The sequence below is a fragment of the Erinaceus europaeus genome, chromosome X (assembly GCF_950295315.1).
Source record: "Erinaceus europaeus chromosome X, mEriEur2.1, whole genome shotgun sequence".
NCBI classification, from domain to species: Eukaryota; Metazoa; Chordata; class Mammalia; order Eulipotyphla; family Erinaceidae; genus Erinaceus; species Erinaceus europaeus.
In genome coordinates, this window is record NC_080185.1 from 43352398 (window position 1) to 43377221 (window position 24824).

At 42.0% G+C, this 24824-nt stretch overlaps 1 protein-coding gene across 4 annotated transcripts in view; it reads right to left on the bottom strand.

The window, feature by feature from the left end:
• Window positions 1–1202: 1202 nt before the first annotated feature.
• The window catches only part of DOCK11 (dedicator of cytokinesis 11), a 328799-nt gene continuing 305177 nt past the window's right edge, over window positions 1203–24824 (bottom strand). For all 4 annotated transcript variants that reach the window (XM_060182487.1, XM_060182486.1, XM_007530393.3 and 1 more), the window contains 7 exons: window positions 24120–24233; window positions 22243–22389; window positions 13982–14192; window positions 13392–13582; window positions 12798–12898; window positions 10531–10669; window positions 1203–1677 (listed from right to left, as the gene is read on the bottom strand). In XM_060182487.1, the coding sequence (XP_060038470.1) occupies window positions 1546–1677; window positions 10531–10669; window positions 12798–12898; window positions 13392–13582; window positions 13982–14192; window positions 22243–22389; window positions 24120–24233 (1035 nt within the window). In that variant the 3' untranslated portion in view covers window positions 1203–1545. The remainder of the gene's footprint in view (window positions 1678–10530; window positions 10670–12797; window positions 12899–13391; window positions 13583–13981; window positions 14193–22242; window positions 22390–24119; window positions 24234–24824) is intronic.

Here is a 24824-nt window from a genome sequence, read left to right on the forward strand (position 1 = left end):
GGACCCAGGTTCAAGTTCTTACTCCCTACCTACAGGGGAGACACTTCACCAGTGGTGAAACAGGTCTGTAGGTCTCTATCGTTCTGCCTAAACTTTTTTTTTATTGTCTTTAGTTATTTATGAGATAGGGACAGCCAGAAATCCAGGGAAGAAGGTGATAGAAAGGAAGAGAGACAGAGAGACACTTGTAACACTGCTTCACTATTCGCAAAGCTTTCCCCCTACAGGTGTGAATCCCGGGCTTCAACCTGAGTCCTTGAGCATTGTTAGCATGTGCACTCAACTAGGAGCGCCACCACCCGGCCCTGGTGTCTCTCTTTCTCTCTCCCTCTCTATCCTCTCTCCCCTCTGTCCTGTCAAATAAAATAGAAAGAAAAATATGGAAAAAATGACTGCTGGGAACAGTGGATTCATAGTCCCAGCACTGAACCTCAGAGATAACCCTGGTGACCAGGAAAGAGAGAGGGAGGGAGGGAGAGAGAAGGAAAGAATGGAATGTTATTATTGTTTTATTATTATTATTTCTTTATTTTCCCTTTTGTTGCCCTTGTTGTTTTATTGTTGTAGTTATTATTGTTGTTATTGATGTCCTCATTGTTAGATAGGACAGAGAGAAATGGAGAGAGGAGGGGAAGACAGAGGGGGGAGAGAAAGATAGACACTTGCAGACCTGCTTCACCGCCTGTAAAGTGACTCCCCTGCAGGTGGGGAGTGGGGGGCTCGAACCGGGATCCTTACGCCAGTCCTTGAGCTTTGTACCATGTGCGCTTAACCTGCTTCGCTACTGCCGGACTCCAGGGATGTTATTATTTATATGTAGCATCTCATGGTGAGATTCCTGCAACAGATGCTCCCTGTAAAAGAATCCTTTGCCATCTATGAATCATCTTGTGTCGGAAAGAAACCTGCTAGAATTAACTAGTTCTAATACTAGAATTAACAAAATCTGAAGCAACAGTGAACTTGTCCTCCCTATGTGTATTCTCGTCTTGGGAAATTTTTCCTGGAAAATAATACTTTGGTTTCTTTTAGCTCTGCCTTGACTCCTAGTAGGTAAGAGTCTTAATGATCTCTCCAGTTTGAAACACTCATGTTTTATGGAAGTTTTATCAATCATTTCCTCCAAAGAGCAGCAGGGTAATGCATCAAACCTCCCACCATGAAAAATGCTACATTTAAAGGATCACTTCCTCCACTTCTGATTACAAATAAGGTTGGCCCTTTATTGTGTTCCATTATACAATTTTACATAGTACCATTATTAGCTGAAGCAATAATTAAGCAAACTGAAGCAAAAGTGTTCTCAGCTCTACCTCCTCAGTATACAGATTTATGCCCCTCCCCCCAAAAAAGTACAAACTAAGCACAGTGGTGCATTTTTCCAGGCACTTTCAAGTTGCTTAATATTTACAAATATATAAGCACCCTGTTCGAAAGCATGACAATTTTGGTGTTGGGAAGAAAGAAACACTCCAGGTCCATCACATCTTCAAATCTTAGCATTTGCACAGCTCCGGATATTCGTGAGAAAGGACAGCCTTGCTGTCACTTCACACCTGCGTGTCCCCAGACCTCCGTAGAGCCGTAACCTCTATCACTTGCTGTCCCACTGATTGCACAAAACACATGGAGTGTGTTGTTCATCCAGGGAGAATGCATTGTGTCTTCTTGTAATATCTTAAGACAAAAGAAATATGCATGTTTATCATGAGGCCAGTTACTGCCAAAAAAAAAAAGCACATTGTATATGAAATCACAGGCAGATTACAATTCATCACTGACACTGAGCTATTTACAATGACACAAAGCAGAAACAGCAAAGAATAACATTACCGATTAAGTCTTCAAAGCTGTGTTACAAAGGCAGCATATTAAGAAAGCAGAAAAAAAAATCTGGTTACTCATTAAGATAAACAGAGAGTCAAATGTAAAATTCAGTAAGAAGCAAGAAAGAGGTAATGCAATCTTAAAAAGAAATTATAACAGATGGTCATAATTAGATTTTTTTTCTGTAGAAAGTAAAATTTATTATTAGTGATTCAATATTGATTTACAAAGTTATGAGATAACAGGAGTATAATTCCACACTGTTCCCACCACCAGAGTTCTGAGTCCCCATTCCCTCCACTGGAAACTGCAGTGGTTCTTTTAAGGTCACAGATACAGGTTGACTATATATATATATATTTTCTCTATAGTCCTGCCTTCTTTTCCTTTCTAAGTCACGCCTACACCTATTACTACTTCCCAATGTCCTTCCTTTTTTCCTATTCTCTTTCTGGATCCTAACGGAATTGGAGTTTAGAGCCCTCTGGTCATCTTCCCCTAACATTTCTCCCTCTCTGGGAATATAGACCAAAATTCTTTTTTGGGGTGCAAAAGATGGGAGTTCTGGCTTCTGTAATTGCTTCTCTGCTGGACATGGAGGTTGGCAGGTGGATCCATACCCCCAGCCTGTTTCTTTCTTTCTTTTGATCTTTAAACAGTGACTTCTTTGGTATGTTTTTGTTTGTTTGTTTGTTTGTTTGTTTGTTTTTGCCTCCAGGGTTATTGCTGGGGCTCAGTGCCTGCACAACGAATCCACTGCTCCTGGAAGCCATTCTTCCCATTTTGTTGCTCTTATGGTTACCCTCGTTGTTGTCACTATTATTATTGCTATCATTGCTGTTGTTGGATAGGCCAGAGAGAAATTGAGAGAGGAGGGGAGACAGAGAGGGGGAGAGAAAAACAAGACACCTGCAGACCTGCTTCACCGCCCGTGAAGCGACCCCCCTGCAGGTAGGGAGCTGGGGGCTCCAACAAGGATCCTTACTCTGGCCCTTGCACTTCATTCCATGTGTGTTTAACCTCCTGTACTACCGCCAGACCCCCACTTTGGTATGAATTTACGACTCATTTCTAACATGTGATTCTCAGGTCACTTGCGAGGTTTTTGAAACACACAGATACTCAGCCTCTTTTATTTTTCTGGAGAATTTTAGATAAAGATAAAAGTTCTAAGAGCATTTTTTTTCAAAGATGTTTTATTTATTTATTAATGAGAAAGATAGGAGAGAAAGAACAAGACATCACTCTAATACATGTACTGCTGGGGATTGAACTTGGGACCTCATGGCTGAGATGCTTTATCCACTGTGCCACCTTCTGGATAAGGAACACATTTCCTTCTTAAAAATGTTTGTTTTATTATTTATTTGTTTACTTATGCATTGCCTCCAGAGTTATTGCTGGGACTCAGTGCCTGCACTACGAATCCACAGCTCTTGGAGGCTATTTTTCCCTTCTGTTGCCCTTGTTGTTTATTGCCGTTGTTATTATTGTTGTTGTTATTGCCATCGTTGTTGTTGGATAGAACAGAGAGTAATAGGACACAGAGTAAAGGAGGAGAGGAAGACAGAGAGGGGAAGATAAAGACACACACCTGCAGACCTGCTTCACCATCTGTGAAGCGACTCCCCTGCAGGTGGGGAGCCGGGGGCTCGAACCAGGATCCTTATACCAGTCCTTGCGCTTCGTGCCATGTGCGCTTAACCCACTGTGCTACCACCCGCCCCCCTATATTATTTTATTTTAATAAAAGAAAGAAAGATACAGAGAGAGACCAGAACACAGCTCAGCTCTGGTATATGGGGGTGCAGGAGACTGAACCAGGGCCTGAAGCCTCAGGCATTAAATACATTTGCATAACCATTCTGCTGTCTCCCTTGCCCCTTAAGAGCATATTTCTGAAGGTAAGTGCTAATTATAAAATCTCTTGAGCTGACTGATACAGAAGATTATCCTTGGAAGCAGAAAAACTTGGTAAATGTACATATAAGTATCTCCATAAATAGTGAGCATATGTATTCATACAGCTATAGTATTTCTAACTTGTCCATTTTATCGGATTAAAAGCAACAGAGATCTTACTTACGTTTGAAGTAATGGAAGAAAAGTGTAACATATATATTACATCCAACTTCTTTATTATACTGTCTCAATTTAAGTCAAATGAGCCCCGAAACTTCAATATTAAGCCTACAAATTGGTCTTTGATGTCAGTGATGACTCAGATAATTTGTGTTGCTATATTCATATATATGACATGGGACATAAAGCCCATAATTGGGGGTCGGGCAGTAGCACAGTGGGTTACACACATGGCGTGAGGGGCAAGGACCAGTATATGGATCCCGGTTCAAGCCTCGGCTCCCTACCTGTAGGGGTGTCGCTTCACAATCAGTGAAGCAGATCTGCAGGTGATTATTTTTCTCTTCCCCTGTTGTCCCCTCCTCTCTCGATTTCTCTCTGTCCTATCCAATAATAACAATAACAACAACAACAAGGGCAACAAAATGGAAACAAATGGCCTCCAGGAGCCGTGGATTCGTAGTATAGGCACTGAGCCCCAGGGATAACTCAGGAGGCAAAAAACAAACAAACACAAAAACATAATCGAGAGCTCTTCTTTACATCAGTCAGAGCCATGCCAGGGATCTAACAGCAGAGCAAGGGTTTACAGAATGATTGGTTATCCATGCCTGTCAAATATGACAAATAGGGTAGCCTTCGGGAAGAAAAAACAAACACTATAATGGCTACCACAAACTACCTAACAAAGAAATTGTGCAGTAAATACTTTTAAGTGATTATAAATCATTTTATTTATTTATTTACTTATTTATTTGTATATAGAGAAAGAGATCACAGCACTGAGGCTTCCTTTAATGTGCTAGGTGTTGGGCTAGAACCTGGATCCATGCACATGGCAGCGCAGGGCACTATCCAAGGGAGCTATTTTGTTGGTCCTATAAATCCCTTTAAAAAACCAAAGGCTTTAGGCCCAGGCAGTGGTGCACCTGGTTAAGTGCATACATTACAGCGCACAAAGACCCAGGTTCAAGTCCCTGGTCCCCACCTACAGGGGGAAAAGCTTCACCAGTGGTAAAGCAGGACTTCAGGTGTCTCTGTCTCTCTCCCTCTCTATCTTCCTCTCCCCTCTCAATTTTCCTCAGTCTATATCCAATAATAAGTAAATAAATATATTTTATAAAAAACCAAAAGCTTGAAGGTGTTTGTAAAAGGATGAAAAATTTTGGTAAACTGTAACAGGTTGTATTATAAAGGACCCAGAAGTACCCAATATCTTATTGTCCAGTAATAGTTTATCGAGTGTAAGAGAATAATAATTCATAATATTTCAGTCCATCACTATACTCAGTCTTATTTTGTATTTTTACATTGTACTTTGGGAAATCATGTGCCTTAAAGTGTGTGAGTAAAAGAAAGGATCTCTGATTTTTGAGAACCTAAGTGGGAAATGTTGATTTATAAAAAATCCACTATAGGGGGCTGGGGAGACAGCATAATTGGTTCTGCAAAAGACACTCCTGCCTGAAGCTCTAAGGTTTCAGGTTCAATCCCCAGCCCACCATAAACCAGAGCTGAACAGTGCTGTGGTATTCCCCCCTTTCTCTCTGAAAAAAATAAATAAAACATTAAAAAACAAAAACAAAAGAAAAAAGAAAAAAAGAAAGAAAGGTATTTAAAAAAATCCACCATAGAATCAACAGTTATTCTCCAGGAGAGGCACACCTGAGTATAATCTACCATGCCAGGACAGATCACATAAATAAAAACCAGTAGAAATTAAGATTCGGGGGGCTGAGCAGTGATACACCTGGTTGAGCACACACATTACTATGCACAAGGACTTGGATTCAAGTCCCCGGCCCCTACCTGCAAGAGAAAAGTTTCACAAATGGTAAAGCAGTGCTGAAAATGTCTCTCTCTCCATTCATTTCTCTCTGTTTTGTTTTCCCCTATGTATTATGAAGAACAGGATCCATCAATCAGACAAGTTTCTAGAAACATACTATGCAGACTACTTGAAAAAAATTCTATCATGGAACAGTAGTAACAGAAGATATCCTCTCTCCTCCTGCCACTGTCTCATGGGATGAATGAGTAGACAGGAAGTGGAATGGTACCCTACCTTCTTTTTTTTTAAATGTATCTATTTTTTTCACTTTTGTTGTCCTTGTTTTATTGTTGTAGTTATTGTTGTTGTTATTAATGTCGTTGTTGGATAGGACAGAGAGAAATGGAGAGAGGAGAGGAAGACAGAGAGGGGAAGAAAGACAGACACGTGCAGACCTGCTTCACCACTTCACCTGCAGGTGGGGAGCCAGGGGCTCGAACTGGGATCCTTACACCTGTCCTCGTGCTTTGTGCCACCTGCGCTTAACCCACTGCGCTACCGCCCGACTCCCAAGGTACCCTACCTTCTTAATTTCTCCATAATAATAAATCCATAAATAAATGAGACATCAAAGAAGAAACTAATATTTTTCTTGGTTAGTGCTCTATATGTAATGTTGAGGGTCTGACATATGGGTCTCTAGAACTAAACAAGATAGCCATGGCTCCTAAGAATGAAGTGAGGCAGTTGGGAAGAAAAATAACATCAGATTTATAAAAACCCAACCTTCAGGGTTAGAGGGAAGAACCTTACAAAATATCTGGCTCAGAGTAATAGCAGTAAATTGAATAATTTGCTTTCAATTTGAATAATTTAGAGTTCAAGGATGGGTCATGCAGCTGCATGCAAATTGAATAACTGTGATACAGTACATATTGGCTTAGAATGACTTGTGTAATTGCTTTATATCTTTTGTGGAAGACTTTGTTTTTGCTGTTTTTTTTCCTATGTATTATGAAAAACAGTGACCCATCAACCAGACAAGTTTCTAGGAACAAACTATGCAGGCTGTTTGAAAAAGTCTATCTCAGGGGAGTCAGAAGGTAGCACAACGGGTTAAGTGCATGTGGCGTGAAGTGCAAGGACCAGTATAAGGATCCTGGTTCGAGCTTCCGGGCTCCCCACCTGCAGGGGAGTCGCTTCACAGGTGGTGAAGCAGGTCTGCAGGTGTCTGTCTTTCTCTCCCCCTCTCTGTCTTCCCCTCCTCTCTCTGTCCTATCCAACAACGATGACATCAATAACAACAGTAACTACAACAACAATTAAAAAAAAGAAAAAGTCTATCTCTGAATGGCAGTAAAGGAAAGTGTATCCTCGCTCCTTCAACTGGACTCATGAGGTGAATTATGGTTCTCTACCTTTCTAGACAAGAGAGGAAGTGGAATGTTTCCCTATCTTCCTAGTCCTGCTCACCTGATTGTTCTGGGAAGGAGAACAGTCCCTTTCCTAAGGGACCCCTGAAAGCTGAGTAGCAAAGAGACAGCTAAGAGTAGTAAAGAGGGCAAAAGGAAGAATTGGGGCACTGATTCTAGATTCCTCAAGCCAACAAGATTGGAGCAGGAGACAGGGCAAGCAGAAGACTGGCACAACTGCTCTCTCTGAATGGGAAGGATGGAAATACCAACTAACCAGATCTTCCACATAAAGAAGATGACAATGGTTAGAAAGTTAGATTCCGGAAGTCGGGTGGTAATGCAGCGGGTTGATCGCACGTGGTACGAAGCACAAGGACCAGCATAAGGATCCCGGTTCGAGCCCCCAGCTCCCCACCTGCAGTGGAGTCGCTTCACAGGAGATGAAGCAGATCAACAGTTGTCTATTTTTCTCTCCCCTTCTGTCTTCCCCTCCTCTCTCCATTTCTCTCTGTCCTAACAACGACGACATCAATAACAACAACAATAACCATAACAATAAAAAAACAAGAGCAACAAAAGGGAAATAAATAAAATTTAAAAAAAGAAAGTTAGATTCCCCATCACCCCAATGCAATTGTGGGTTCAATGCAACTGAATCTCTGACAGTGCATTCTTAACAAAAGCTTACAAGTTAAATCCCGAGAGGCAGAGAGAGCTTGGATTACGACCAACTAGGATTTCTTTTCCTCCAGACATAATCTTTTTAATAAAAGATGGATTTTTATTAGGAGAGAGAGGGAAGGTAGTTAGTTACCAGAGCCCAGTTTGATTTCCTATGGTGCTGGAAATCAAACTGGGAGCATCAGGCATGCAAGTTTGATACTCTACTGGTTGAGCCATTTCCCCAGGCAGAGAAATATTTACTCTTTTTATTTTTTCCCTATCACACCATTTGGAAACCACCTATCAGACGGTTTATGAGTACACCCTTTGTGTGACAGTCTCAAGGTGGGGGAGGGGTTATTCTTGAAAAAGGACTGTAGTGATTCTTATTTCTTTCAAGGATTATCCACTTCTTAAAAAATTGAAGTTTGAAGAGTTTCACATCTTACTGGATGTTCTCATTACTAAGGGAATGAAAGAGATTTTACAATAAGCTTTAACAGACCCAGGGACTGGGCCAGAGGAAAGAGGTTATCACAGTGCAACTTAAAAAACTGTTTATTGGGGGTCGGGCGGTAGCGCAGCGGGTTAAGCACACATGGCACAAAGCTCAAAGACCGTCATAAGGATCCTGGTTAGAGCCCCTGGCTCCCCACCTGCAGGGGAGTCGCTTCACAGGTGGTGAAGCAGGTCTGCAGGTGTATGTCTTTCTCTCCCCTTCTATGTCTTCCCCATCTCTCTCCATCTCTCTCTGTCCTATCCAACAACAACATCAACAAAAGGGGGGAAAATGGCCTCTAGGAGCAGTGGGTTCATGGTGCAGACACTGAGCCCCAGCAATAACCCTGAAGGCAAAAAAAAACTGTTTGTCTATTTATTATTTAACTAAGAGACAGAGAAGAAATTGAGAGGGGAGCAAGAACTAAAGAAAGAACAGCTGCAGCCTGCTTCATGGTTTGTGAAGCTTTCCTCCTGCAGGTGGGACCAGGGGCTTGAACCTGGGTCCTAGAGCATTGTAACATGTACATTCAGTCAGGTGCACTACTATCTGCCCCCCCCTTTTTTTAGTATGGGCCTAAGAAATGCACAATACCACCAATCTTAGGAAGAATTATACATTCTTTATATTAGAGAGAGGCAGACAAAGAAGAGATGTCAGAGGACTGCTCCTTGATGCCATCTATGGGGCTCCCATGTAGGGATAGGGCTCAAATACAGGGCTTCATAATTGGTAAAGCATGCATACCTACCAGATGAACTCTTTCCTGCCCCCACCCCTCATCCTGGGGCTTTTACAAAAGTGATTAAGACGCTAAAGTACTACTCAGCTGTTCCGAATAATGAAGTCACTTTCTTCACCTCACCTTGGATGGAGCTTGACCGTATCATGTTAAGTGAGATCAGCCAGAAAGAGAAGGATGCTTATGGGATGGTCTTACTCATAGGCTGAATTTAAGAAACAAGAACAGAAAGCAGAAAACACAAAGTAAAACTTGGACTGGATTTGGTGTATTGCAGCAAAGCAAAGGGATCTGGGAAAGGAGGGCAGAGAGGGAGGGGGTTGGGAGGCCTTTGAGGTACTGGTGCATGCTGGTGGAAAAAGACCTAAGCTGAGGTAAGAGTGTTTTGCAGACACCTATTACAGGGAGATGGGAAATGATGCCCATGTGTCAACAATCATTACCCTCCCCCATAAAGTGATTTACAGAATACTTAAGTGACGACCCATATACAGAGTGGATGGAAGCAGAACCCTAATATGGAAATGAAATTTCTCAGGAGTACTCTGGTTTTCTTTTTTCTTTTTAATAATTTTTTCTTTATTTTCTTTATTTATTCCCTTTTGTTGCCCTAGTTTTCTTGTTGTAGTTATTATTTTTGTTGTTGTTAATGTTGTCGTTGTTGGATAGGACAGAGAAAAATGTAGAAAGAAGGGGAAGACAGAGAGAGAGAGACAGAGAAAGACACCTGCAGACCTGCTTCACCGTCTGTGAAGCGACTCCCCTGCAGGTGGGGAGCCAGGGGCTCGAACCAGGTTCCTTACTGGTCCTTGCACTTTGCGCCACGTGTGCTTAAGCTTAACCCACTGTGCTACCGCCTGACTCCCAGGAGTACTCTGGTTTTCTAAAGGTGAACAAGTATGGCAAAGCAGTAACTATGGACTCATGGCACCATAGGGTGTTGAGACGAGGTCTCTGTGCCTGTAGCTCTCAGGTTGTGTTTTACTAAATTAGCTGCAATTGCTATTCAAAACGCAATCACAGATGAACATTCCGAGAAGTTTTGTGAGATCAGAGAGCCTAGCAAGGCTGTACGAAGTACTAAGGCACTTCCGGCATTTTAAAATCACTCTGGCTCTCGGCGTAATGACCATATGTAGTTTCTTGCTGCCAAACCCAGGATTTTCATCTTAGACCTGCCTACTGCATCAATCAGTTAACTTTTTTAGCACCCTTCTTGAGAGACTCTTATCTGTGCTCACAATAGATCAATCCAGACTTGTTCAGAGAGTTGCTCCTAATGGCACCATCACACAAAGAACAAAATGGCTTATTACTGATAATTGCCTTAGCAATTGCCCCAGGTAATTGTCTCAAATTCAATTTGCATTATGCCACTGAAGTGATTACAGATCATATGAGCACATTTTTCCAATACAGACTGAGCAAACTGCAAGGCAAGGCAATGAAGGTTGGACAAATAGGTTTAGCCAAAGAAGGCTTTTAGGATTACTAGATCATGTCTCCAGTTCCAAAGCACCTAAATACTTGCCTGCTCATGGATAATATCGGACAGTTCTTTCACCATGTCTCTGAAATTTGACTTCAGCCCTTCATGGTATTCAATCTGATCCTCTTTAATTAAGCGCTCGTTTAGTTCCAGGGCAATACTACAAGCCTGGATGAACCTCCTGTGGGTGAAGAGCAAGAGATACAGGTTTTGTTAGTTATTCCTAGAAGGTCTCACAGACAATCCAGCTGATGTTTACTTTCATTGAGGCCTGCTGAGAAGGAAGAAGAGTAAAACCCTCTCATCTTCTCTTGGTGCCTTTGCTCAGATCCCTTTCCAAGTCTGATCTACCCTTCCCTGTCTTTTTCATCCTCCTCACTCTTAAGTTTCTCACCTCATTTGAAACTTGGCACAAAACACCGGCCACCCAGGAATCCCACTCGCTCACGTATTTACTTGGCACTGTAATATGCAGCAGAAGTTGTGCTAATGTTCACTTCTGTACATAGCAAGTCATTTCGTTCAGAAAACGATTTATCCAGGGCTTCTTGTGCCACCCCCATTATAGTGCTGTGGGTGGGAAGTATCTGCCTGAGCTAGTAGCAACAGGGAAAGAGTTGGTGGCTTTACCTGAAAAGTATTTTGCCCCCATTTCATGCATTGATGTTCCAAGTCCATAATTAGTATGTGAATGTAAAGGGGGAAAGTATCTCATTGCCCATTTGCCATCTATCTCTGTCACAGCAACAAGGAGGATTGTTTTGTAAATGTCATCAATTAACACATCATGGGGGGAAGGAAGAATGATTGCTGGTTACCCTGCAACCTGGCACAGCCAAGATGCACAAAAGGAAAATCAAACAAGTGGGTGGGGGAGATAGCATAATGGTTATGCAAACAGGTTCTCATGCCTGAGGCTCCAAAGTCCCAGGTTCAATGCCCCTCACACACACACACACCACCATAAGCCAGAGCTGAGCAGTGCTCTGTTTTTTTTTTCCTCTCTCTCTCCCTAAAATAAAATAAATCAAATATTAAAAAAGAAAGAAAATGGATGAGTGTGTTACCAACTTTCTCCTTAGTTCAGTTCACTCCACTCTCTGGTTCTCAATATAAAATAAATTATCTCTAAGACTTTGTGGGAGACTATGGGGGGAGGAGTACCGAACTTTGATGGTGGGTATGGTATGAAACTGTCTCCCTGTAATCTTATAATCATGTAAACGATGACTAAATCAGATACTTTTCAAATTTTTATTTATTTATTTTCCCTTCTGTTGCCCTTGTTTTTTTTATTGTGGTTGTAGTTATTGTTGTTATTGATGTCGCCGTCGTTGTTAAGATAGGACAGAGATAAATGGAGAGAGTAGGGGAAGACAGAGAGGGGAGAAAAAGATAGACACCTGCAAACCTGCTTCATCGCCTGTGAAGTGACTCCTCTGCAGGTGGGGAGTCGGAGGCTCGAACCAGGATCCTTACGCCGGTCCTTGTGCTTTGTGCTACGTGCGCTTAATCCGCTGCGATACCACCCAACTCCCCCACTGATACTTTTTAATATATATTCATTGACAACATTTTCAAAAGATTTACTTGATAGAGACTGAAAGAAGCTGAGATTAAAGGGGAAGGGAGAGAGAAAGAAAGACACCTGCAGCACTGCTTCACCACTCATGAAGCTTGCCCCCCTTGAGGTGAGGGTTGAGGGCTTAAACCAGGCCATCACACATGGTAATATGCACTCAGCCAGACGTGCCACCATCCAGCCCCGATTTTTTTCAAATTAAAATTTTTTTTTTCATATATGAAACATTTTCCCCCAAAGCAAAGCCACTCAGACATGCCTTAGTTTCCAGGGACACTCACTCAAGACAAGAGATGACAAGTTCAAGTAGCAAGCTTAGCTACTCACACAGCCACTGTTACTCCCACCCTCAGTGAGCTGAAATGCTCTAACTATGGGTCAACTGGGAAAGCAAGTGAGGGAATCATGAAATGAAAGTAGGCTTGCGTAATGAGCACAGGCTTGCATTTGTGTCCCAAGGTCCAAAGCGATAAAGAAAGTAACTTTATATAATCCCTTGGTCACTAGGACATAATTAATGACCGGCAGTGAGAAAGAGAAACATACTTCCTCACTGCTTACCATACCATTGTGAGGTCACTGACATTCTGTGAAGGACAATAGAAAGTGCCTTCCCCCACATACATTTTTGTTAAGGGCTATTCCTCGGTGACTATTATGATTTCTCATAAGGCGGGAAGTGGGGTAAGAGAACAGAGGTCAAATCTGAGAACTACACAGCACTTACCGAAACATGTCTTTCAACTCAGTTACTTTCTTAGGTGGATATTTGCTGGCTTGACTGTCATTTAAGAAAGCCCTTGCATATGCTAGTGGACCGGCATTTACCTATATTATAAAAGGAGGAAAAAGCAAACAAACAAAATAAAAAGGAGTGCTGGGTCAGAATGCAGGAGTGATTTTTGCATGTCTCTGCATGCAAAAAAAAAACCACACAAAACTATACATATTTTTGAAATCTATCATCAGAAAAACATATGTACTAGTGTAGCTTTAAGTTCATTTGCAAATGATTCACTAAAGCAAAGAATCTGCAGAGATGATAGTCTAATCAGCTAGTTAATGGTTTCTGATATGTACACACAGGGCTTGGCTACAAGCAGAGGGATTTCTGTGAAAGTTCTCCCACATAACTATTTAAAAAAAAAAAAAAAAACAACCTGAAGATCATTTCTTTATTGAATTAATATGAAATCATGCACAGGGTTTTGTTCTCAGGGAGGGAGGGTATAATACAATTACTATGAATGCTTGCTCTGTGACCTTCTGAAAGCAAGATGAACATCAGGAAGCATGTGATCATGCCCGCCAACCAACATACCTGCACTGAAACACAACCCTGCAATTTCAGCTGAAGCTGAATCATGTCCACATCAGCAGAAGAGCAAAGCTTTTGCAGCTCGGCTGTTTTGTCTTTTATTTCGTCTGTAGCAACATCAATCGGCTTTAAGTTAATTTGCTGTTCGTTGCTTATAGGGATCCTCTTCTTCACATATGGAAATGAGTTGGAAGCTATTAAAATGTTAAGAGTGATTTACAATCTTAAAAACGAAAAACAACCAATCATTTGATCAGTCTTATTAAAGGGGGGGGGGGAACAATCCACTGGGTTGAATTCTCCCTGGGCTTTCTCTGAGAAATATCCTGTGGTACCCATAGAGCATACCTTACTGCTTCACAATCGAGGGAGGATTCTCAAAGAAATTCTCTTTGCCTCTGAGCAATTGGGAGTTAGATATGGGCCAACTGTACTTTATAACATACCCATGTTTGTGTAAGCTAGAGACTGAACAGCAGAACAGTGAAAGGACAACGTTTCAGTTACATTCTCCTGCTAGCCAGCTGCTACTTGTGTGTATAGCAACAGACTAAAAGTTCAACAAGAAGTTCTCATGTGGGAATCCTACTTACTAGTCAAGATTGTCCGGCGTTTGCACTGCTCTTCTATGCAGCCTTGCTTTTTGCCCGATAATGTGTAAGGGGCCTCAAAGACAAATCTGCTGATGTTATGGTTTCTTTCAAACTCGGTCTTTCTCTCTGTGAGCTCTTTGTCATCAAAGTAGGGTTTCACATACGTGACTTGGATGTGAGCATATTTTGGATCAAGCTCTTTGGCATTTACCTGTCAAACAAGGAAGCTGTTTTCATTGAATGGAAAGGAAAAGGGGGTACAGGTATACTGCTAGGACCGCAGAGGCCAATTGACCTGGCCACTAAGATAGTGTTTCTGATTGAACACACACCTGGAGAAGATCTTCATTTTTTTGTTAAGAATTATTTCCCTGTGATTATAAAGAAGTTACACAAACCTATCTGGAGAGCACTGAATGCTTAGGAAGAACAGGATTAACTATAGTCCTATCACTCAGCAATGACCACATCTATATTCTTTTCTGATCTTGTTTTCCGAGTATATAGATTTACTAAATGCAGATCACACCGGCCATTATTTCAGAATCTGACTCCGTGAAACACAGACTGCCTGGCATGATTAAGCAAACATCTGAGTTCCACCTCAGTACAAATATGTAATGGTGGGATTATGAGAAGATGGCTGAGCACCAGAAATGTATCATCCTACTTAAGACAACAATCACACTGGTAGAAGCTATCTGATTCATATGGCTTTTGGAACTGTGGAGTCTATTGAAGGCTGGTATTTCCAAAGAAAGGCTTGGACACAGAGTTATACTAGGTTTCTATTTTGTCTGAGGTCATCTCCTGGCAAAATATGAAGATGGCTTAACATATGAAAATATATCAGAGGGCTTATGGGAAATAGCACAGTGGTCTCATGCCCAAGGTATCGGGAGATTTTAGGATAGATTCCTGCTACCACCACAAGTCAGAGTTGATCAGTGCTCTAGGAAGGAAGGAAGGAAGGAAGGAAGGAAGGAAGGAAGGAAGGAAGGAAGGAAGGAAGGAAGGAGGGAAAGAAGGAAGGAAAAAAGGAAAGAAGGAAGGAAAGAAAGGCTATCAGTGTCATATGCCACATTAAGAGAATTAAGAGGGACATAGCTCAGCTGATGGAGCACAGAAATTGTATACCCGAGGCCCCTCGTTCAATCCACAGTGCCATATGTACCATGTGTTACCTTGGATTCATTCTCCTTCTTGTCCCTTTCTTATATGAACCTATCTCTTATGGAATAAATAAATTTAAAAAAGAGAGAATGAAAAAAGACATAAGCACATCAACTGATGCAGAATTAAGAAAAGGCATGACTATATCAATTGATACAGAAAAGATATTTGACAAAATTTAGCACCCTTTCATAATAAAAACACTCAATAAACTAAGAGTGGAGGGCAAAATTTCACAGTAGGACAAAAAGAAACTATGAAAAACTTGTAGACAGTGAACATCAAACTCAATAGTGAGAGACTGACATCTTTTCTTCTAAGATTGGGAACAAAGCAAGGGTGTCTCACCCCCCCCCCCCGCCCTTTCTACCCAATATGGCGCTTGTAATCCTAGTCAGAGCAAGTAGGTAAAAAAAAGTAAATAACTTTTACAGTAGAAAGGAAGAAGCAAATTATTTGTTCACAGATTAATGATATGCCCTCATATAGCAACAGCTGCTGTGGAGAACACTAAGGTACTTTAGCCAAAAATTGAAAACAAAACTACCATATGATTACCAATTCCACTTCGGGTTTTTTTTTTTTTTTTGTCTTCTTCTTCTTCTTTTTTTGCCTCCAGGGTTATTGCTGGGCTCAGTGCCTGCACCATGAATCCACTGCTCCTGGAGGCTATTTTTCCCCCTTTTGTTGCCCTTGTTGTTGTAGCCTTGTTGTGGTTATTATCCTTATTGTTGATGTCGTTCGTTGTTGGATAGGACAGAGAGAAATGGAGAGAGGAGGGGAAGACAGAGAGGCGGAAAGAAAGACAGACACCTGCAGACCGGCTTCACTGCCTGTGAAGCGACTCCCCTGCAGGTGGAGAACCGGGGGCTCAAACCAAGATCCTTATGCTGGTCCTTGCGCTTTGTGCCATGTGTGCTTATCCTGCTGCACTACCGCCCAAACCCCCCCCCCCACTTCGGGGTTTTTACCCAAAGGAACTGAAAATGTTCCCAGCAATATGATTTTTTTTCCCCCTAGAGGACTGCTCAGTTCTGGTTTATGGTGGAACTGGGGATTCAACTTGGGACCTTGAAGCCTCAGGCAAGAACATCTGTTTGTGTAATCATTATGCTATCTTCCCTGCACCCCCAATGATTTATTTATGTATTTGTTTGTTTATTTATTTATTTATTTACTTATGGGGAGGGAGGACATAAAGGGTGAGAAAAAAGGCATCACTCTGGCATGTGCAATGTGACACATCAAACTCTGGACTCACTGTATGAGAGTCTAAGGCTTAAACCACTGCATCACTTCCCAGGCCATCCAACAACACATGTAGCAGTACATCCATCAATGGTTCCTTGGATGAACAAAATTTAGTGTACACATTCAATAGAATAATATTATCTGGCCTCAAAAAAAAGAAGAGACACTGGATTATGGGACAGCGTATGGGGTATGAAATGTTTCTTGCAAGAAAACAAGTACTATCTGATGACACGTGCATGAACTGTTCATTTAAAAACGGTCAGCACAGCATATTTCACATTCTACACGTTCTGCCACAATTTGAAAAAAAATAGTATAATTCTCTATTACAGTCATCAACATGATGGATGGCCATGACTCATTGGTTCAGTTCCTCATTAACAGATTCCTAGGTTGTTTCTCAACATTTGGTTATTACAAAATAAGAACTCCTATGAGTATCCTTGCCTTTAAAACTGTCTGTATGAGTTTTAAACATTCATTCCTTAGGATAGACTCCGAGGGAGCTCCAGTAGCGCAATCGGTTAACTCTGAGGGGAGAAGTTGCTTAGAAAATTCACACAGTTTTAGGATTTCAGTGCAGATTGCCCAATTTCCTTGTGGAAACACTTACTAACTGGCCATTCAGCATGCAGAATTGAAGTGAAAGAATCAGTGGGTACTCTCAACAACATCAATCCTATCCTATGGAGGAAGGGGACCACAGAAAAACATGGCGATTCTATCTCCGAGACAGGAAGCAATCGAAGTTAGGGACCACTTCCAGAAGTCTAAATTCCTTATTAAGAAGCTAAGAAATAAACCAGTATTAACACCAGGTTGTTTCAGCTCCTCCACTTCATTCTTTTTCACAAATCTCTTGGGCTATGCTGAATCCTTCAAGTGCCTGTATAGAATTTCAGTTTGTCTATTTTCTCAAAATGGCCTGCTGATTTTTTTAAAGTGCTCTCTCTCTCTCCTTCCTTGCTTCCTTCCTTCCTTCCTTTTTCTTTCTTCCTTTCTCTTTCTTTCTTTCTCTCTTTCTCTCTTTCTTTCTTTCTTTTTTTTTCTTTCTTTCTTATTACTATTTTTTTAACCAGAGCACTGCTCTCAACTCTGGCTTATGGTGGTGTAGGGGATTGGACCTGGGGCCTTGAAGCCTTAGGCATCAAAGTTTGTTTGCAGAATCACTGTGTTATCTAACCACCCACCCAAGTGCTTTGAATTAATATATGTCTAGGAGTGGTACTGCTGGGTCACAGGGTATGTCCATGTTTACTTGTGTAAGGACTCTCCATATACTGATTTCCACTGGGGTAGCACCAGTTTGCATTCCCACCACATTTGAAAGGATATATGTACTATTATGTTTATAGCTGTATTATTCACAGTGGTCAGAGTATGGAAATAACCTAAATGCCCAACAGATGAGTAGACAAAGAAATTGTGATATCTATGTTACTCTGAAATGAAAAAAGGATGAAAAAGAGTTCAGATATAAAGCAGAACAAACTGTTGACAAATCATGAACCTAAAGCCTGGAATATTGCAGATGAAGATTTAGGGTTTCCGTTTTGGAAAAAGCAAGTAGGTCTATTTCAAGTATATTTCAAAGGGCCCATGACTTCATTAGTTTTTGCCTGAGCCTGTGTTCAGTGGGGAAGCAGTTAAAGAAGTCAGACCTTCCACCTTCTGCACTCCATAATGATCCTGGGCTCATACTCCCAGAGGGATAAAGAATAGGAAAGCTATCAGGGGAGGGGATGGAAATGGCGTTTTGGTGGTGGGAATTAGATCCCTCTTATCCTATGGTCTTGTCAGTGTTTCAATTTTATAAATGAAAATTATAAATAAATTAAAAAAGATGAGATTGTGGAACAAAATGGATGGAACCTGGAATTAACAAAGAGGTGAAGGTCACCCATTGTATGTTTTTGCTTGTATGTGAAATATAGGTGAGTAAAGCAAATGGACTTGCAAAGAAAAGTAATCACACTGTCTCTAGGACTTTGTAAGTACTAAGATGATGGGAGTCGGGTGGTAGTGCAGCAGATTAAGTGCAGGTGGCGAAAAGCGCAAGGACCAGTGTTAAGGATACTGGTTCGAGCCTCCGACCCCCCCACCTGCAGGGGAGTCACTTCACAAGCAGTGAATCAGGTCTGTAGGTGTCTATCTTTCTCTCCCCCTCTCTGTCTTCCCCTCCTCTCTCCATGTCTCTCTGTCCTACCCAACAACAACGACATCAATAACAACAACAATAATAATTACAACAATAAAACAACAAGGGCAACAAAAGGGAATAAATAAATATTTTTTTAAAAAAGAACTAAGATGGTTCTGGAGTGTAGGGAGAAGGTTGTGGGTGGGGGAGGGAAGTTTGGAATATAGTGACTAACAGATATCATGTGTGGGTCTAAAATACTCCTGAAGTCTGCTAATAGTGTAAAATAATGTTAAATCACTACTACATTTTTTTTTAAAAAAAGCTGTATTGTTAGAGGCAAATCTCAGAACCGTACCCAGAGAAGATTTCACCTTGTGGATTGTACTCCACTGTAGCCCAAGACCCTCTTTCTATGGTCTCCCAGCTAAGCTACATTTGACTTGTGCCTTGCATGCAGGAGACTTTTGATTAATATTCTGAGAGGTATGATAGACTCTTTTGTACTTAGTGTAGGAAACAGACAAGAAACAATTCATAAGTCCTCTCCCCCCATTTTCTATTCAACACATACAGGAGGCTGGACTGGAGGACAGAAAGCTTCTCATCATCTTCTAAATTTCCTTTCTTCCCTTCTACTCATTCGTATATAAAAATCAAGAAGCCTCTCTCACTAAACTTCAGCCTCTTTTTGTCTCTCATTAGAAAGCTAGAGTTCGGGGGACGGGCGGTAGCACAGCAGATTGAGTGCACATGGTGTGAAGAGCAAGGACCAGCTCAAGGACCCGGGTTCCAGCCCCCAGCTCCCCACCTGCAGGGGGGTTGCTTCACAAGTAGTGAAGCAGGTCTGCAGGTGACTATCTTTCTCTCCCCCTCTCTGTCTTCCCCTCTCTCAATTTCTCTCTGTCTTATCCAACAAGAATGACAGCAATAACAACAATAATAATAACAATAGTGAACAAAAAGGGCAACAAAAGGGAAAAATAGCCTCCAAGAGCAGTGGATTCATAGTGCAGGCACCAAGCACCAGTGATAATCCTGGAGGAAAAAAAACAAGCAAACAAACAAACAAAAACAAACCCAGATTTCTCCAGAGTGTTCAAGCAATGGCGAAATGACGATCTAGCTAAGATAAAACAAAGGGAGTGGGGAAAATAAAAAAGGACAAACAAGGTATCTGACTGTATAAAAGCAGACTAAGCATGTGGTGAATAATTCAAACAGTACACAGGGTAATACATAAAAAACTATATATATATATATATATATATATATATATATATATATATATATATATATATATATCTTCCCACATAAGGCTGTAGTTCCCCTTTAGGTTAACAATCCAGGAATGTCCTAAACATGTTCAAATGAATACCTGTGAATGTTCAGTTTTTACATGATCCTGCCTCTACTCGCCTATACTGTCCTGCATGCCACCTCTTTTCCCATCTACTGTATGTTGATAGGAGTTCGTCTCCACACTCACAAATACATTGTGACTTTTATTTTTATCCAGTTAATTAATTCCTTAATTATTTTAGAGAGAGGCAGAGAGAGTGAAAGAGACCACAGCGCTGGCACTTCCTTCAACGCAGTGGTGGCTGGGCTCTAAGATGAGTCGGGCACATGGCAAAGTAGTGTACTATCCAAGTGAGTTATTTTTCTGGCCCTCACTGTTCGTTTTAGACTTGTTTATTATTGTGGGGAGAGAGAGAGAGAGAGAGAGAGAGAGAGATGGAGAACTCTGTGGCCTCAGGCAGGCCAGTGTGGTATACAAGTCCTGTGCTATACCCCTGGTCCTCTAGAAACACCTTTAATGGCCAAACTAAGATTTGCAGTAGGCCTACTTCAACTGTTCAGTGTCTAGCCTGCTGTATCCATCATGCAGGTAAAACCACTCATCATTTAACCACATAAACAGCTAAGACTGCCTCCACATTTATGCTAACATTAATTCTGCAACAATTAGCACATATATCATTTTATTTTATTTTATTTTATTTTGCTACTAGGGTTATTTATCCCTAGGGCTTGGTGCCTGCACAACGAATCCACCACTCCAGGTGGACACATTTCTCTCTTCTTATTTATTTTTTTGCCTTTATTATTTCTTTTATTTAATGGGAGAGAGTGAAACTGAAAAGGAAGGGGAAGGTAAAGAGGGAGAGAGAAAGAGAGACAGCTGCAGCCCTGCTTCACTAATTGTTTCCCCCCCTGCAGGTGGGGACCGGGGGCTCGAACCTGGGTCCTTATGCATGGCAATGTGTGAGCTATACCAGATGTACCACCGCCCAGCCCTGAACACATAGATCTTGATGTATATGCACAGACCAGATAAAGGGATAAAGAATAGGAAAGCTTTCAGTGGAGGGGATGGGATACGGAACTCTGGTGGTGGCAATCGTGTGGAATTGTACGCCTCTTATCCTACGGCCTGGTGGATATTTTGGATTTATATATTAAAAAAAATCTACCCTGCAAAATAGTTGAAGCCAGTGACACCTAAGTTAGGAATAGTGGCAAATGGTGCCAATCTGTTCTTTGAATTGCCTGTGCCTTTAAGCATCTTTTGTTTACTGGCAAGGCAAACCGTGCTTTTCATCTCTACTCTCACACACCGAGAAAGAAATATGGCTCTGGAGAGTCCACTGCTGATGGGGAATGACTAGAAACTCTGTGCCCACAGGTAACATCAGGGGGCCTGATGCCCTAATGGTGGTTTGTCAAGGGCACACAGTGGCCAGGTTTGCAGAGGCAGGATAAAGTGGAATGCTCTGTGTTGGGGCTGGTGAAATAGCATACTTGATATCACGATGCTTTATCATACACACAACCTAAGTTCGAGGCCAGACCCCACCACACTGGAGGAAGGTTTGGTGCTGTGGTTTCTGTCTCTGTCTCTCTGTCTCTATCTGAAAAAACCAGTCTGGAGTGGTGAAGGCCTGGTGATGGCGGAAAGGAAGAAAGGAAGGAAACACTAGAGCCATGCAGGCACCAAGCTGCAGTGTAATCTTGGTAGTTCATTCTTTCACTCACTCACTCACTCGCTCATTCATTTTCTTCTCCTACTGGGCATAAATATATATATAGTATAGGAATGGCCAGACAGTTCTACTGTGCTCTCCCGAAATAATATCTATTGAAAACTCTGCACTTCCTTGAACAGGGCATCTAACTTAGGGGGAGTGGGGTGGGTGGGTAGGGGGGTGAAACCCAGGGCCCCACACATGCAAGGCTAGTGCTCTACTACTGAGCTACATCCCAGTCCTGGAAAGAGCTTCTCTTGCTAGAAGCGTTTCCATCCAACCTTGGCAGGACCTGGCAGGTTTATATACCTTTCCAGCAAGGCCCAGGACATGGCTGGTAAACCCCTTTCATTGTGAAGGTAAGCTTGGAGCCAGGGCGTCTCAGAATAGAATGTGGGGCCCCAGGCTCGATTGTTCTGCACCGCCATGAGCCGCAACTGAACAGTTAAAACAAACAAACAAACAAACAAACAAACAATCAGACAGAATGAAGTATGTGCTACCTCTGTTATATGTCTGAGAAAACAGGAGGCACAAAGAGGTTAAGTAATTTCCACAGGGTCACACAGCAAGCAAGAAGCTTAGAATGGAGATTCAAATTCTGTTCATGTGTGGAAGGAACTAACACATTCTGATTTTGCAACACAGAGTCGATTTGCTGTTACCTTGTCTGAATCCTGAATAATTTTGACATTCTCTGTACCCAGTTTTTCACCATAAAGTTTCACAAGTCTCAGGGAAATTTCCGAGAGGCCGGTGAGCTTCGGCTCCTTGTAAATGTACTCTTTTCCGTCCTCTTCTTCAAAAAAAGACTGTTGTGAAATTGAACACATAAGGACTGATTAGTCATATGTGCAAACAGCATTTTGCAAGATAATCTATTAAATCACTAGCAATGAAATATCTGGAGCATCTTTACTATGAGAGACTAGGGAATGGGGCAGAGGAGGAGACATCACAGCAGTCCATCGTTTAATTAACCAGCTGGTGATCTCTGGGAATTCACTGCTCCGAGCTGAGCTTTTCAGATAGAAAGATTAACACAGAGAGGTAGAAAGGTAGAGAGACAGAGAAGGAGAGAGAGAGGGAAGGAAGGAAGGAAGAGGGAGGGAGAGGGGGAAAGAGAGGGAGAGGGAGAGGGAGAGGGAGAGGGAGAGGGAGAGGGAGAGGGAGAGAGAGAGGGAGAGGGAGAGAGAGAGGGAGAGAGAGGAGACACAATTACAGCATCAAAGCTTTCTTCAATATGGAGGCGACCAGGCTCAAATCTTGGTCACAGCCATGCAGCACAGTATTCAAGTGAACTACTTTGCCAGATGGGTTCTGACTTTTTTTTTTTTTTTTCCTCCAGGGCTATCACTGAGGCTCGGTGCCTGCACTACAAATCCGCTGCTCCTGAAGGCCCCTTTTTTCCATTTCGTTGCCCCTGTTATGGTAGTAGTTGTTGTTATTGTTACTGCTGTTGTTCTTGCTAGATAGGACAGAGAAAAATCAAGAGGAGGGGAAGGCAGAGAGGAGGAGGGAAAAAGAGACACCTGCAGACCTGCTTCACTACTGTGAAGCGATCCTCCCCCTTGCAGGTAGGGAGCCAGGGGCTTGAACCAGGATCCTTGAGCTGGTCCTTGAGCTTTGTACCATGTGTGTTACCACCCGGCCCCTGGCTCTGCCATTTTATGTGGTATTGAGAACCAATCCCAGGCCTTCATGTATGCAAGGACTGTAATCTGCCTCTGATCTACTTTCTCAGCCCCCATAATTTATTTGAAATATATTTTACTTTATTATTATTCTTTTGCGTCCAGGGTTATCGCTGGGATTCAGTGCCTGCACTACAAATCCACTGCTACTGGCAGCCATTTTTTCCACTTTGCTGTTGTTATTGTAGTTATTATTGCTGTTGTTGTTGGATAGGACAGAGAGAAATGGAGAGAAGAGGGGAAGACAGAGAGGGGAAGAGAAAGATAGACACCTGCAGACCTGCTTCACTGCTTGTGAAGCGACCCCACCCCCTGCAGGTGGGGAGCCGGGGGCTTGAACTGGGATCATTATTCTGGTCCTTGCGCTTTGTGCCATGTGCACTTAACCCAATGCATTACTGCCCAGCCCCCCTGAAATACATTTTGAATAAAAGTTCTAAAAGCCACCTGCATATATTCACCCTTTCAAACAAATGAGAAATGTCAAGTTCACCTTCATGTGAACATGTCATTGGCTCCGGCAGTTCCACATTCAAAATTTTCTCAGGTCCTGTATACTTACGTCTTTTTCACTTGAAAGCTTTATCAGATATTAAATGTAGACTTTAAGCACCTTAACTGAAAATGAAACTGAGGAGACAATTCAAATCGTGTATGCTGTACTCTGACCTAACTGATCTAGATATGGAACCCTAAGTGAACTTTATACTTAAAAAACAAAATTTTCCTTCTATTGTGACAGGAACTTGAGCCAGACAGAAGTCCACAGCCAGTAATTACTGCCATATGAATCTAACTAAAATTGAGAACATTTCAAGAGCAACTGAATGAATTGAAAGCACACTTACCTGGCCATAAAAGGCAACCCTGAAGAAAGTGCCTAAAAGTCTTTTTTTGGTTTGCATGACTTCTAGAATTTTTGTGTAGGCTCCATGAAGAGTTCTGTAAACTTGAGTAAGTTTCTGGGGGGGGGGGAGAACATGCAAATTAGCTGTCTTTGGCTAATGACTGAATGTCTTTAAGATAAATAAACAGGGGAGTTAAAAAAAGTCAATATTTTTGGTGGGTTTGTTCACACCCTCCTCCCCCCAAATCATAATTAGACAAAAGTCTTCAACAACTTTAGGGTTTTTTTTTTAATGTTTTGTACATTAAGTTTATTTCAATGAGAGGAGAAGGGGACAGAGGGACGGAGAGAGTGAGAGAGGGGGGGAAGGGGTGGTGGTGGTGGTGCACTCAGTTAAGTGCACATAGTACTATGTTCAAGGATCTGTGCAAGGATCTGGGTTCAAGACCCCATTCCCCATCTGCAGCAGGGACTCTTCACAAGCAATGAAGCAGGTCTACAGGTGTATATCTTTCTCTCCCCCTCCATCTCTCTCTCCCTTCACAATTTCTGTTTGCTCTACTGAATAAAATGGAGGACAAAAAAAAGGGGAAAAAATGGCCTCCAGGAGTGGTGGATTCGTAGTGCTGGCACGGAGCTCCAGCAATAACCGGGAAAGCAAATAATCAAATGGGGGGGAGGGGAGGGGAGAGAGAGAGAGAGAGAA